Below are 13,524 nucleotides of genomic sequence, written 5' to 3'. Positions count from 1 at the left end.
ACAAAACAACACAGTTATGAACCACGTAGCTCTTCTCTAACTCCTCTCTACCTCTTTCATTAATACAACTTCATAAGGGTCTCAAACTGGCGGTCAATTTAAATAATTTCTCAAATGAGAGCTTTGTAAGCCGGTCTACACTGCAAGGGAATTACGGTCTTAAAAACACCTTCAATAAACCTCAAACAATGGAAAGTCCAGGTTGGTATATCAACAATATTATGAAAATGATAGATTGCTACTCACCATAAAAATGACATGGTGAACTGCAGACATGCATGATGAAAAAACTATTATGTATAAGCTTCCAGTCAAAGCCTTCTTCAGAAAATAAAAACGCACATACATTAACACAAGCAAGCATACCTGCTTCAGCCAGAATGGCCTTAGCGGTTGGAGATTGTGTGTGTGTGTGTGTGTGTGTGTGTGTGTGTGTGTGTGTGTGTGTGTGTGTGTGCGCGCGCGCGCGCGCGCGCGCGCTCGCGCACGTGCGTGTGCTTGTTTGTGTGAATGTGTGTGCACTTTTGTGGCTGTAGTTGCTGGAGATATGGGTCATTTGGTCATTCGCGTGTGAGGTATGCTTGCTTGTGTGAATCTGTGTGCATTTTTCTTTTCTGAAGAAGGCTTTAGTTGAAACTTCTATGTACCAGTCTTTTCATCGTGTATGTTTGCAACTCAACATGTTATCTTTACAGTGAGTAGCAACCTACCTTTTTAATAATATTGGTCAATAAACCTCAGTATGGCATCCCCCTTTCCCCACAGCTAAATTTACAAGGTCATCACTGCACCCATCACTCTGAACAGATACTCAGATACTTCTTTAGTTGTAATAGATTCTGGTGACTGATTGGGGATCATATAGTCAAACAATACTTTCGTCTATTTAAATGCATTACATTATATTTATTTATCTTTAGGGCCAGCTTCCAGACTTTTCATGAAGTTAATTGTGAACCGTTTCCAAATCTCCATGCATTTCATAACCACTACCTTATGAGAAAAACTCTGTAAAAAACTGCATTATTTGTAACAGCTTCAGAGAGATACAAATCTACCATGTCATTTATATGTCTAATGAACAGTGAAAGTCATGTTGGACCCCTATTTTATTTTAAGGTGTGCCAGGTGCTACATTTGTCTGTCTAAGGAAACTAACCTGCATCTTCCAATGGAGCAAAGAGCGACAGGATCTCCAACAACTGCTACGAGGCTCTGAGCCCGTGTTATCGCAGTGTTAAGTAGCTTTGAATTGGATAAAAATCCATAGTCCATTTCACTCGTTGAACCTTTTGTTCCTGACAAACAAGTACGGCGTGTCCGCACTGTACTCAGGAAAATGGCTCTAAATTGTTTGCCTGCAAATAAATATTTAAATAAATAAAATAAGTTTAGTATAGCTTAGGAGTACTATCTGCAGCTTTAACACACACATCAGACATAAGGAATGTTTTTAAAAAATGAGAAATTGTTCCTAATCCCAGAAATCTATTGAGACCACTTTCCATTGAGCCATTGGCACGACAGCGCTACACACGTATATATTAACATTGCTTTGCGAAATGTTGCTGCTTTTGAAAGGGTGCTCACGCGTGCCCACCAGTAACTTTTCTCCAACATCCAAAGATCTAGAAGAAATGAAACTGGGACAGTGTTCATTCCATTTCTCCCTCACCTTCTAACGCTCCTCAAAGTAACACAAATAAAAAGTTATCTTTCTCTTGCAAACATATTTTTTGCACAAAGCTCATTGCCAACATCAGTACTAACTATTTTTTTTTATGCAAACAATGAACAAACATACTCCCTTAGACTGCCTGAGCCAAATTCTAATCATATGTTCTGTACAATTTTAAAAATATAAGAAAAGTATGGAAGACTGAAGCTAACAGTTGACCTGTTACGTGTGCTTGTGCAGCTTGGAGAAAGAGCTGTCCACAAAATGTAAGGTTTGAATTCAACTTCCAGTGCCATACATAGTTTCAGTCTGAGAGGAAGTTTAAGTCTGTGTGTTCATTATAACAAGAGATTCAGAATAAATGTACTGCTCTTAACTCACTTAGAGAATATGAGTAGACAACTAACTGTTCATGCACTTCAGAGTTAATTTGCCCTGTTATTACATCCCTCCCCTATTCATAACCAGCTTCCCCATGCACGTTATGAAGTGTGTCCCACACCAATTAATCTAAACATCTGTGAGAGTCATGCAAAGATGCAGTGACATGCAAATCTGATTGTTGGCTGGTTGCTTGGTTTGGAGTGAAAGGGTCTAAATTCCAAGGTAATGTGTCCATTCATCCATTAAGTCGCAAAATCAAGAGTGATTGTCAAAGGAAGGAGGTGAAAGGCAAATACTGGAAAATCTAAGTGTAATTAAAACATATATATATGCACAAGCGCATGCCCGCCCACACACACACACACACACACACACACACACACACACACACACACACACACACAGAGATAAAAGCCCAGAAAAAAGACATCACAGACAAGTCAGCAAAAGATCAGTCGAGACAAGGCATTAAAACTGAGAAATGAAAAAGGACAAAGAGAATAAAAAGACAGGTAGAGCAGAGGCCAGGCTGTGCCACTGAGCAAGGGCCATTCATTGATGGACCCCTGGGGAGCAGGCGAAACGGGGAGGATGGGGGGGGGGGGGGGGGACAGTGTGCAGGAGAGGGGTGGCCCTGACCTACCACTCAGGCAGTCAATGAGGTCAAGAAGCCTTACCTTACAGAGATGAATAGAAACCACCTTTGCAGGCAAAATGTAACACCAGATCAACTGCTTTGGAGTTGTCTGCGAGCACCGGAGGCTGTGTGTCCCAAAGATTAAGATTCTACCTCAAAGCAGTAAGATTAGGGCAGTCTATGAGTAAGTGGGGCAGTGTCAGGCGAGCTACGCTTTGGCACTGAGGGGATCCTCATGTCAGAGAATGTGGTGATGGGTCAGTCACCTGTTGCCAATGTGGAGTCAACAGATGACAGTGGATTTCCTGTGGGAAGCGTGCAAGAAAGACTGACACATGGTCATGGTCTCCTTAATTGTCCACAGTTAGTTTGGGAAGATCAGGGCACACCATTCTGATTTTAGACTTCCAATGAGGTACAAACGACCAAAGGTCCAGTTCTGGGACCCCCATTTCCAGTATCGGCATCTAGGTGACTAGCTTTGCAACCCAGTCAGCTCCTTCATTACCCACAATTCCAACATGACAGGGGTTTTAAAAGAAAACAACTGGCCATCAGAACCAAATCATGCACAGCTGTAACCAGTGGGTAAGGAGAGTAGCACTGGTCCATAGCCTGAAGGCCGCTAATGGAATCACTACAGAACAAACATGACTAAGGGCTAGTTTAATGGCCATCAATTCAGCAGTGAAGACACTGCAACTTTTTTGTAGAGTGTGGAGTTCACTGTACCGTGCATGTGTGTATGCACAGCTTGTTCGTCTGTCGATTGTTGAGCCATCGGTGAATACCACTTCTGAACCAGGATACATCTCAAGGGTGGCCAAGAAAAAGCGGAGAAAAACTGTGGGGTCAAAGGAATCTTTTTGACTAATAGATACTTTGAGACAAATAAGAGGTTGGGGAACAAGCCATGGGGGCAGATGCGCTGTCTCCCTGACCAGAGGCAACAGTGGAGGAAGTTGCCATTCCGAACAGAGACACTACAGGTGTACAACAATTGTAAACCCAGTTTTGGGTCGCTGTTGTGGGAGTAGAACTCACTTCTGGGGGAAAGGACACAGTAGCTGGGATGGTTTGTGAAGCTACTAATGCATATAGTATAATTCAGCATTCAGAAGCTGTCATTAGCACCTGATAGGTCATGGAGGGACTCCAGCCTTGACCAGCAGGCTGTTCAAAGGACTAGTTCGGAAGGCCCCTGTCGCAAGTCACACCCCACAATCATGAATGGGGTCCAGTATGCACAATGCTGAGGGTGATGCAGAACCTTATGCAAGGCTCCCATAATAAAAACAGGACCGTATAAGAGCCGGGAATCTAAGGCCAGTCCCAAAAAGCAGTTTATCTCAACTATAAGAAGTAACTCATTGTCTAGGTAAAGCTCTGGGTGTGAGTGGACAGTATGATGGCGACAGAAGTGCATGAGACTAGTCTCGGCAGCTGAAAACTGAAAGCCATTGGTGAGAGTCCATGACTGTGCCTTTCGTACAGCACCCTGTATGTGACACTCAGCAACACCCACGCTACAGGAGCAATAATAAAAGCAAAAATAGTTGGTAAATAAGAAGGGCGATACCAAAGAGCACACAGCTGCTGCTAGACCATTGATAGCCACCAGAAGAGGGGGCACTCAGTACGGAGCCCTGCAGGACCCCATTCTCTTGGATAACGGGGTTAGTAACTGAAGCACCCACTTGAACCCACAACATACGATGCGACCAAAAGTTCTTGACAAAAATCAGGAGTGGTTCCCAGAGACCCCACTAATGTAATATGTAAGGATGTGGTGATCACATGTCGTGTCAAGCCTTCTGTAGGTGAGGTGCTGACAATGTGCAATGGTCATCAGGACGCTGGACTCCAGTTGAACCAAATTATCAGCAGTGGAGTGGCCTTTGCAAAAAAACTCCTGAGATGCAGCCAAAAGGCCACGACACTCAAGGAGCCAACACAGTGACTTGTTCACCATGTGTTCGAGGGGATTCTTAGCCGGTTTCAGTACCGGAACTATCACACTTTCTCGTCACTGAGATGGGAACTCAACCTTGTTCCAGATACGATTCAAGAGAGCAAGAATGTGATGCTAACAATATGCTGAGAGATGATTCAGCATTTGGTCATGTATGTGGTCTGGTCCTGGGGCCATGTCAGGGCAATGGGATAAAGCACTGGAGAGTTCCCATTCACTGAATGCAGCATTATATGGCTCCAGGTGGTGGGTAGTAAAAGGTGAGTGCATTCGCTCCACCCACTGTTTTATGAGCCGAAAAGGGGGGAGTGGGGTGGGAGTAGTGCTCAGGCATAGATACATGAGCATAATGCTCAACAAAATGTTCGGCAACAGTGTCTGGATCAGTACAACTGGCACCATCTATGGGGATACTTGGTATTCCAGCAGGGGATTGGAAGCCAGATAGGTGTCTGATACCTGTGATGGAGAGGTACTTGATCCACTGGTGGAAACGTACCATTCCCAGGATTTTTGATTTCGTCATTTTACGAATTGCCTGCCCACAATTTCCAACAGCCTCATCGATCTCTGGGATCCACCAGCATCCTGTCTTCCAAGGAGGGAGGTTAGATGCCAAAAGAATATCTGCTGTTGTATGCTGAACAGCTGCGTCAATACTGCCTTGTGATGGGGAGCTAAGGACGACAGCAGAGGTGAACCCATCCCAGCCAGCATTACATAAAACCCATCTGGGCTGGCATCCGGGCACCAATGACATGGGAGGGACAGGAAGATCAGGAAGTGGTCACTACCACACAGGTCATCATTAACTGTCCAGTGGATAGATGCTAGAAGACCAGGCCTGCAAAAGGAAATATGAATAGCTGAAGTGTTCTGTGTGCCACACTGACGTGTGTGGGGGCACCAGAGTTCAAGAGACAAAGATCAAGCTGTGCTGATAAATTGCACCCCACAAAGTCACCCAAGACTAGGAAATATGGAGGGAGCTGAAAAAGTAATGCAGAGAGTAAATCCTGGGACATGGCATTATTGGGAGGAAGATAAACATTACACATGACAAAATCCTGGTGTACCCTTACCCAAACATTCACAACCTCCGAAGGCGTATCAAGAGGTACAATGCTACAATATACGGAGTCCAGAACATATGTACAAGCTCCATCCAATACGCTTTCATAGTTGGTACAGTTCTTAAAATAACACTGGTAGCCACGAAGGGCAGGGATCCGAGCTGCTGGAAACCATGTTTCATGGATGGTAATACAGAATGCCGACGGCCAGCAGCCTGTGGTTCCTTCAGCCACCAGCTGGCACCTGGCCATGGACTAGCAGAAACTGTGGAAGGGAGAGTCCCGAGGGACCTTTTCCTAGGTAGAAGAGGATAAGGCGCCTCTGGCTGGGGGATGAGGACCAGTGTCCCTGGCAGTTGGGGAGCCAGTGCTCCTGAGCTGGGTAGGGTAGAAGCTCCAGAAGGGGCCCCATCACCTGGGGTGCAAGCATTAGCAGTTGGCTCTGATGACACACTGTAAGAGGCACAACTGAGGAAAGCACCGTCGACAGATGTGGCTGTAACGTACGATTGTGTCAGAATTTGTATGGGATTAAGACCCTCATACTTTTTATGTCTTCTTGATATGTAAGCTTGTCCAGTGTCTTCTATTCCCCAATTTTCTTCTCATACTTAAAAATAGAACAATCTGATGAGCACGGAGAATGGAGCTCACCACAATTTACACAGATGGGGTAACAGGTACAAGGAATGTTTGCATGCAACAGACAACTACAATCCTTGCAGTCAGGGGTCGTGGTGCAACAGGAAGACAGGCCCAAACTTCATACACTTGCAATGTCTTACAGGAGGAGGAACATTGGGGTTTCACGTCAAATCAGTAGATCATCTTGACCTTCTCAGGTAACATATCAACCTTGAAAGCCAAGATGAAGGCCCCAGTAGCAACTGTTTCCCCTAGGTTCCCTATGGACACAACAGATGAAGTGCACACCTTGTCGCTCTAATTTGGCCAGTTCATCAGACTGAAAAAGATCATGGTGAAAGATAACACCCAGGAATGTACTGAGACACTTGTGAGGTAGGACAGTCAGGGGAATTTAAACCAACTTTTCACAAGAGAGCAGCACACGTGACTGAGCAAGAGATGATGCTTTAATCAGGAGGGAACCGCTCTTCATCTTAGATAAGGCTGCAACTTCCCCATATTTGTCTTCAATGTGTTTGATAAACAATAAAGGATTTGTGGCCAGAAAGGTGTCCCCACCAGTCCTGGTACAGACTTGGTATTGGGGAGAGTATTTTTCTCCTTGTCATTTAGTCCTACGTTCCCTACACGTTGTGGCCAGGGAAGGGAACATGTTGGGATCTTATTTTGTTGCATCATATGAGGCTTTTCCATTTGAAGAGACTGCTAGGGCCATGTGACCACCAGCAGGAGAAAGTTTGTCACTTCATGTGTTAACTATCCACCATGATGCCACCCACTCCAAACAGGGGCTCTCCCCTTGGGTGTCGCCCAGCTGCAGCAATGGCTACCTAGCCACTAATCCACTGATGGGAGTGATGGTGCCTCTGTCACGACAGGCATACATGGGGAGAGTACAGCACAAGCACCATCAGTGTGATTCCTGTGTAGTCAGGAGGCTACCACCTGACAGGTAACTGATGACCCCCCCACAACGGGATGGCTAACACGCTGAGTATTGGGCGTACTATGACAACAAAAAGGAAGGCTGCCATGAAGGAAGGTCACAGAGGTGGGGCATACACCATAGTGGGTGACCTGCGCACAGCCATGTACTTCTGTAAAATTTGGAAAAGGTGGCAGGTCAAACCCAATAATGGGGGGTCATATAATAGTTAACAGAAGGTGACTATAGCACTGGGAATGAAATTGGATATGAAGACCAAAATCGTGAACACAGTCCAAGGACCATCCAACAGAGTCAAAGGATGTAGGAGATGGCCGAAGTATAGGTTTGCAGCACAGAAATAGAACATAGTGCTGTAAAGCCTGAGGCCCCGTGGTAGCCAAGCACATACACACGAGTAGTGAGCCCCCTGTGGGGTTGCAAATCTGAGATTTTGTTTTTGCACGTGTATCAGTATATGAGAAATGGACATGTGGAAAGAATAAACTTGCATATGAATAACTGAACACTGTTAGAGGCAAGAAAACCTAATTTTTATTAATACTGTTAAACTAGATCATACATCTGTATGTCTGGAGCTGTCAATACAATCAACTGCAGCCAACAGCTGCACCTAGTCCTCAAGGGTGCAGTCACTGCCAGCCGCCCTCATGAGAGTGGTGCACTTCTATCGGCACCAGGATCCCCCACATGCATTCCCTCCTGCTGTGACCGACACCTTGTTCACATTGATGAAGTCAAGACCGGATCACTGCATACACTGCCACAACTCAAATGCCATCCAGCCGCTGACATTCCCGACCACACCCAACGCTGCTCATTTCCCGCACCTTTGTCTTGGTGCAGCCATGACCAGCTTCCCTTTCCAGGGTGGCACTACATCTTAACTGTTGCCAAGTGTGCAGTCTGGAGCCCCACTGTTGTTCCCCAGCTCCACTACAGCCGAACACTATGCTCTCCTCTCAAGGTTGAGCCCGACACTGCCCACCAACATGCACCACCTCTTATGGTCAACACAGCCATGGTCAACATCCTCCTCCTCCTCCTCCGAGGACTGCACTGTGCTACTTGCCTCTGCTTTGCTTCTCGCAACGTATATGCTTCTCTGTGGTGTAGATTGTTTTCATCCTCCTACATATCCCACAGCAATAGCCATACACTGTCCCCGGTCACCATTCGGCCAGTTTCTTTCCACACTCATATGCACGCTGTGGCGATCGCCTCCCTGAAACACTGGGTCTCCCTTTGGCTCACGTTTTTTCTGTGTGCTGCTGTGTTTGTTGCAGCTATGTCCTTCCTGCTGACCCGTGGCCTCTTTCCAGCCAGTTTTTTGCCATGCACTAGTGCACTTCACTTTCAGCAATGACCTTACCACCTCTCTGGTCTTTCTCCTTTTGCCTTTTCCATTCATTTTTGAGGCAACTCTCTGCCCTCCCGGTTATAACCTACATTGCTGCACTCCTAACATGCACCGTCGCGATCCCAACTAGTACTGATGTGCTCGTACCGTGCACCAACACACTACCAACACGTACCAAGGTGCCGGTACTGTGCACCAATGCACTCCCAAAACATACAGATGTATTCCTGCAGCATAACCAACACATACCGACACACGACTATACATTATTGCACTCCTCACACACACTACCATTTTTCTCCCATGTCTTCCACACCCATGCCACACCCACACTAACCCTACTTTCTCTCCACTAGCAACCACTACCCATAGGTTTTGTCAGCACCTGACAACACCGAGCCTGTCAGCACCACTGTACTCCTGGCACTCACATTGGTCCAGCCCAGTTTCCCAGTGCCACCAGCTCCCATTGACACCGTGTCTGTCACCGGCACCATTGTTCTTAATAAGTCCGCACTGGTCAAACCCAGTCTCCCAGTGTCTCCAGCACCCTGCAACTACTGCCACCACCACCTCTTTCGCTTTTGGCACTTTCACAACTCATGCCCTGGCACCACCTGGTCATTAGGACTGCCTCCATAGGCCTCTGGCCTGATCACACATGTCTGTACTCAGTGATGTCACTAACTCTCATACGTTTTCTATTTGCAGCACTGCCCAATTTGTCCATGCCCTTGGTAGCAACTGTTTCACAAATCTCTGGTCCCAGGTTCGTACGACTCGGTACCCCACCCTCTTGAACAATCCCATCACCTGGAAGAAGCAATGCTCCATGGATGTCCAAGAGCACCACTCTTCCTTTCCAGCTTCGCTGTGACCCATCACAGAAGAAGGGATTCATGATCTGTGGTTTTCATCGAGACTCCTTCACCACCTCTTCCTTGAAGGGGAAGGGGTTTAGCATAATAGCTGTAGGCCAACTGTGTTTCCAACATAACATATTTGCCCTGCAGGTTGCTTACCCTTCACCCGCAGGCGACTCTCCTCCGGAAACTATTTGCTAATAACACAAGGACATCACACATTGTGGATACATTAGGTGTACAAACAGCCTGTTGATATATCGTTTGTTACAAGCTCCATCAGGGGCACCAGCCACACTTTCGAGCAGCGTGTGCACCAGGAAACTGATGGTACTGCTATCAAGGAAACAAGTACCATCCCCATGATACATGGTCATGGACATATTTCTGGCCGTTGGATACTTAAGGAGAACTGCAAACTCTGGTGATAATAGCATTCAACAGCTCACTCAGTTCCAGGCCAAGAGCTGGCTACACTCATAGCTGATCAATCGGAACTCATCGAGACCACCCTGGACACACTGCTCTACAGCATACCGTCCCCACACTGCTTCACAGTATTCAGCACACTGCAGCCCCATGGATGCTGCTCTACAGCCACGCAGGATAAGGCTTCCCTTGGACTTTGTATCATGCCATAAACTTTATTTCTGTTACTTTCAATTGGTCACGAATGATTTTTCAGTTGTTATTAGAACTAAACTTATCCACGTATTTCTTCTGTGAATAAAGCAGAGACTCATCAATTAATAAAGTGTGCAACACCCACAATAGGTATCAAGGACAAACGCTTGTTATAAGAGTGATTGGCTTTAAAATGGTAGAAAAAGGCCATGCGTCACTGGCTACTTAAGATTTGACAATTTTGTATAATTCTTCATTCAGAGCTACTATTGTTTTGCAATCTCCCTAGATTGGTAATGAACACTTGAAGAATTTGTAGAATTAGTGTAAAATGGAACTAGAGTACACAAATATACTATGAAACAACTGTCAACATTCACCAAGGCTGCAGAATGTGCCTCTGCATCATCTTTTCTAAAAGGCTGGCAAAAAATACAGTGCAGATAGTGCACTTCCAATTCTTCCAATTAAAGCCCAGGGAGCACTGAACTAAAGACAACAAATAATAAATCCTATAAACCTAGTCATCAACAACATTATTACATATTTTATTTTAATCATACCTTGGACATTGAGAACACGTTCCACTGAAATACCACCCATTCTCCTTTTTCGTAGTTCCGAGCGAATTCTAAAAACTTGATCAGCATAAGGTGTCATTATTCCAATACTCTGATCATCCATTTTTCCCCATGCAGTAGGCCACTTTTTGCGCAGTTCACACACACGTTCAACAACTTCATACACCTGCAAAATTTATGATTTTATTTTACTAATCATACATCTGTTACTTCACAGTTCTTGGGCTTTTCCAGCTGTAACAGAGATCTATGCATGCTGTTTACCTCAGAGTTGTTATAGAAAGCGGTTGAATTCTGATCTTGAATATCTTCTCCTCGAGTTGTAAAAAAAGTAAGTGGATAAAACTTTTCATGTCTTGGTTGCTTTCCACTGCTGACCAATTTTTGCTCATAAAACAACTCTGATGTGAACTGAAACACAAAACAAAACTTTTTTACTTTGTCATTGTAAGATATTAACACTCATCACAATCCCCACATTAATACCTACAAAATTTCAATGTGCATAGTAAGAGATTACACAAACTACTGTTATCATCAGCTTTCTCTACACAAAAATGAAACTACAGCATTCAAATAATGTAAAAAAACTTAAACACAAAATAACACATTTTTTCTCAGATGTAATATACATGTATTACCTGTATAATAGCCTCATGAGCACGGTAATTTTCACACAGAAGGATTTTGCACGGAAAACTTGCAGGATAATGATCATACAGCCTTTCTAATAAAGATACATGAAGATTACGCTCCTTGGCAAAATCGGAAAACAGTTCTGGACTTAACTGAAAACCAGAAGAATAAATTTAATAACACCATGAACTACAATTAGTACAAAATGATGGAACACAGTTCACCACTATAACAAGACACTAATTTGACAGAGCCTACTCCTCTTGAGGGACTGTCAATCTTCATGAACCCAACAGAAATCAACAACAGTGTCATATGCCCTCAGTCCATGAGATACAGCTAAGACTGAAATTTAGACTAGGATGTTAGTATACTGCCCAGTGATCAAAGAGTTTATACCACTGCTTCTCGTGTCCTTCATAACCAAATAATGGAGATGAAATTTTTTTCCACCACCAGGATATGAACTGGCTGTATGCAAGTTGTATGTCACTGCAAAAATGTGTTTTGATGACCTTGGTTACAAAAGTGAAAAATCCACATAAAGTTTTCATTCAAAAACCTACAGCTTGTTGCCTTTTCTATTCTATTGTAACACTAGGTCTGTAAATATGAATAATGCGACCACTTTAAGGGGGGGGGGGGGGGGGGGGGTAGGACTCAAGCGGGCCAACTTGCAGCAGGAGAGGCATCACAGGACATTTTAATTTCCACTGTCTATACTTTTACAAATAAATTCATAAAACTTTGTCAGCATGATCAGGAAGGATTCAGAATTCACACTTATTGCAGTGGAAGTTCGAAAACATAACGAAGTAATTTTTTTTTACATGTGAAATTTCATCATTTTTTTCACTTACTAATGGCAGCATTTGTTGCTATAGGTACATTTTATTTCATAAGTAAGAGAGATTCTTCAATGAATTTTGCACAGCATACAAACCATACTTAAATGTGTATGAAACTCAAGAATTTTCCAAAGCTATTAAAAACTGTGGTAAAAATTGAGGTAATTAACTATAAAATTTGTGTTTTTTCTAAACATGAAGTTTAAAATATAATAGTTCATTCGTTTTTTCATAAATTAAACAAATTCTAGAGTTTCATACACCTGTGAGTATGGTGTGTATGCTGTGCAAAATTCATCGAAGAATCTCTCTAACTTACGAAGAAAAGTGTACCTATAGCAACAAATGCAGCCATTAGTAAGTGAAAAAATGATGAAATTTCGCACTTAAAAAAAATTATTTTGTTATGTTTTTGAACTTCCACTGCAATGGGTGTGAATCCTGAATCCTTCCTGGTGATGCTGACAAAGTTTTATGAATTTATTTGTGTATAGACACTGGAAATTAAAATGTCCTGCTCCAAGTTGGCCTGTTTGACGTCCTGCCCCCCTTAACACAATACCGAAAATGATCATTTTTGTCAGGACATGTATTCATACTTATAACAACATACGTTCACACTGTACTGAAAAAAATCATTTGGGAGAACTATACAATTACAAGGAGACAGAAAAGCTGGACAATACTTATATTCAGGGGCAAAATTCCAGTACTGCCCAAGATATGTTTCAAAAGAGCTATTCCTAGATAAAACAGAAATCTGGATTCCACATATTGAAAGTTTACCTGCATATGGTCTCCAGCCAATACAATACGAGTTTCTGAACTGGCCAAAGCCAGTGGCATTATTGCTTCACATTCCATTGCTTGTGCTGCTTCATCAAGAAGAATGTGAGAGAAATGACCTGAAAACAAAGTCATCAATTAATTAAATAAGACATTATGAAAGGTATGTTGCACTGACTTACTACATTTTTATTTATAAATGCTCATTAATAGTGTTGAGGGACCCAGTGTATGATAAATATTGTTTGTCGAACTTGCTCCTATACATTCACAGATTTCTCAAACAAGCCCATAAACGGTCCAACAAGTCTATCATTTTAACATCACTTTTGATGCAGATACTGTTTGTGTATACTGTACCTTGACACTAGCGGGAAGGCTACAAATGCAGATAAAACATTTTCAGCATGACTCTCGCACAGGGTTTAAGCAAGAAGAAGATGAAGAAGAAGAAGAAGAAGCCTGGACCAGGGAAGGGCTTAAAATGA

The 13,524-nt window shown here is 43.6% G+C and overlaps 1 protein-coding gene across 1 annotated transcript in view; it reads right to left on the bottom strand.

The window, feature by feature from the left end:
• LOC126252006 (probable helicase with zinc finger domain) overlaps positions 1-13,524 on the bottom strand; it is a 157,804-nt gene that overhangs the window by 27,962 nt on the left and 116,318 nt on the right. The window contains exons 11-15 of the mRNA XM_049952790.1: positions 13,037-13,155; positions 11,408-11,554; positions 11,031-11,177; positions 10,749-10,932; positions 1,160-1,358 (exon numbers count right to left, since the gene is read on the bottom strand). Coding sequence (XP_049808747.1) covers positions 1,160-1,358; positions 10,749-10,932; positions 11,031-11,177; positions 11,408-11,554; positions 13,037-13,155 — 796 coding nt within the window. The remainder of the gene's footprint in view (positions 1-1,159; positions 1,359-10,748; positions 10,933-11,030; positions 11,178-11,407; positions 11,555-13,036; positions 13,156-13,524) is intronic.

The sequence above is a fragment of the Schistocerca nitens genome, chromosome 4, assembly GCF_023898315.1.
Source record: "Schistocerca nitens isolate TAMUIC-IGC-003100 chromosome 4, iqSchNite1.1, whole genome shotgun sequence".
Classification (NCBI taxonomy): domain Eukaryota; kingdom Metazoa; phylum Arthropoda; class Insecta; order Orthoptera; family Acrididae; genus Schistocerca; species Schistocerca nitens.
Note: the sequence above shows the minus strand (reverse complement) of the source record. Positions and strands in the feature narration are given on the sequence as shown.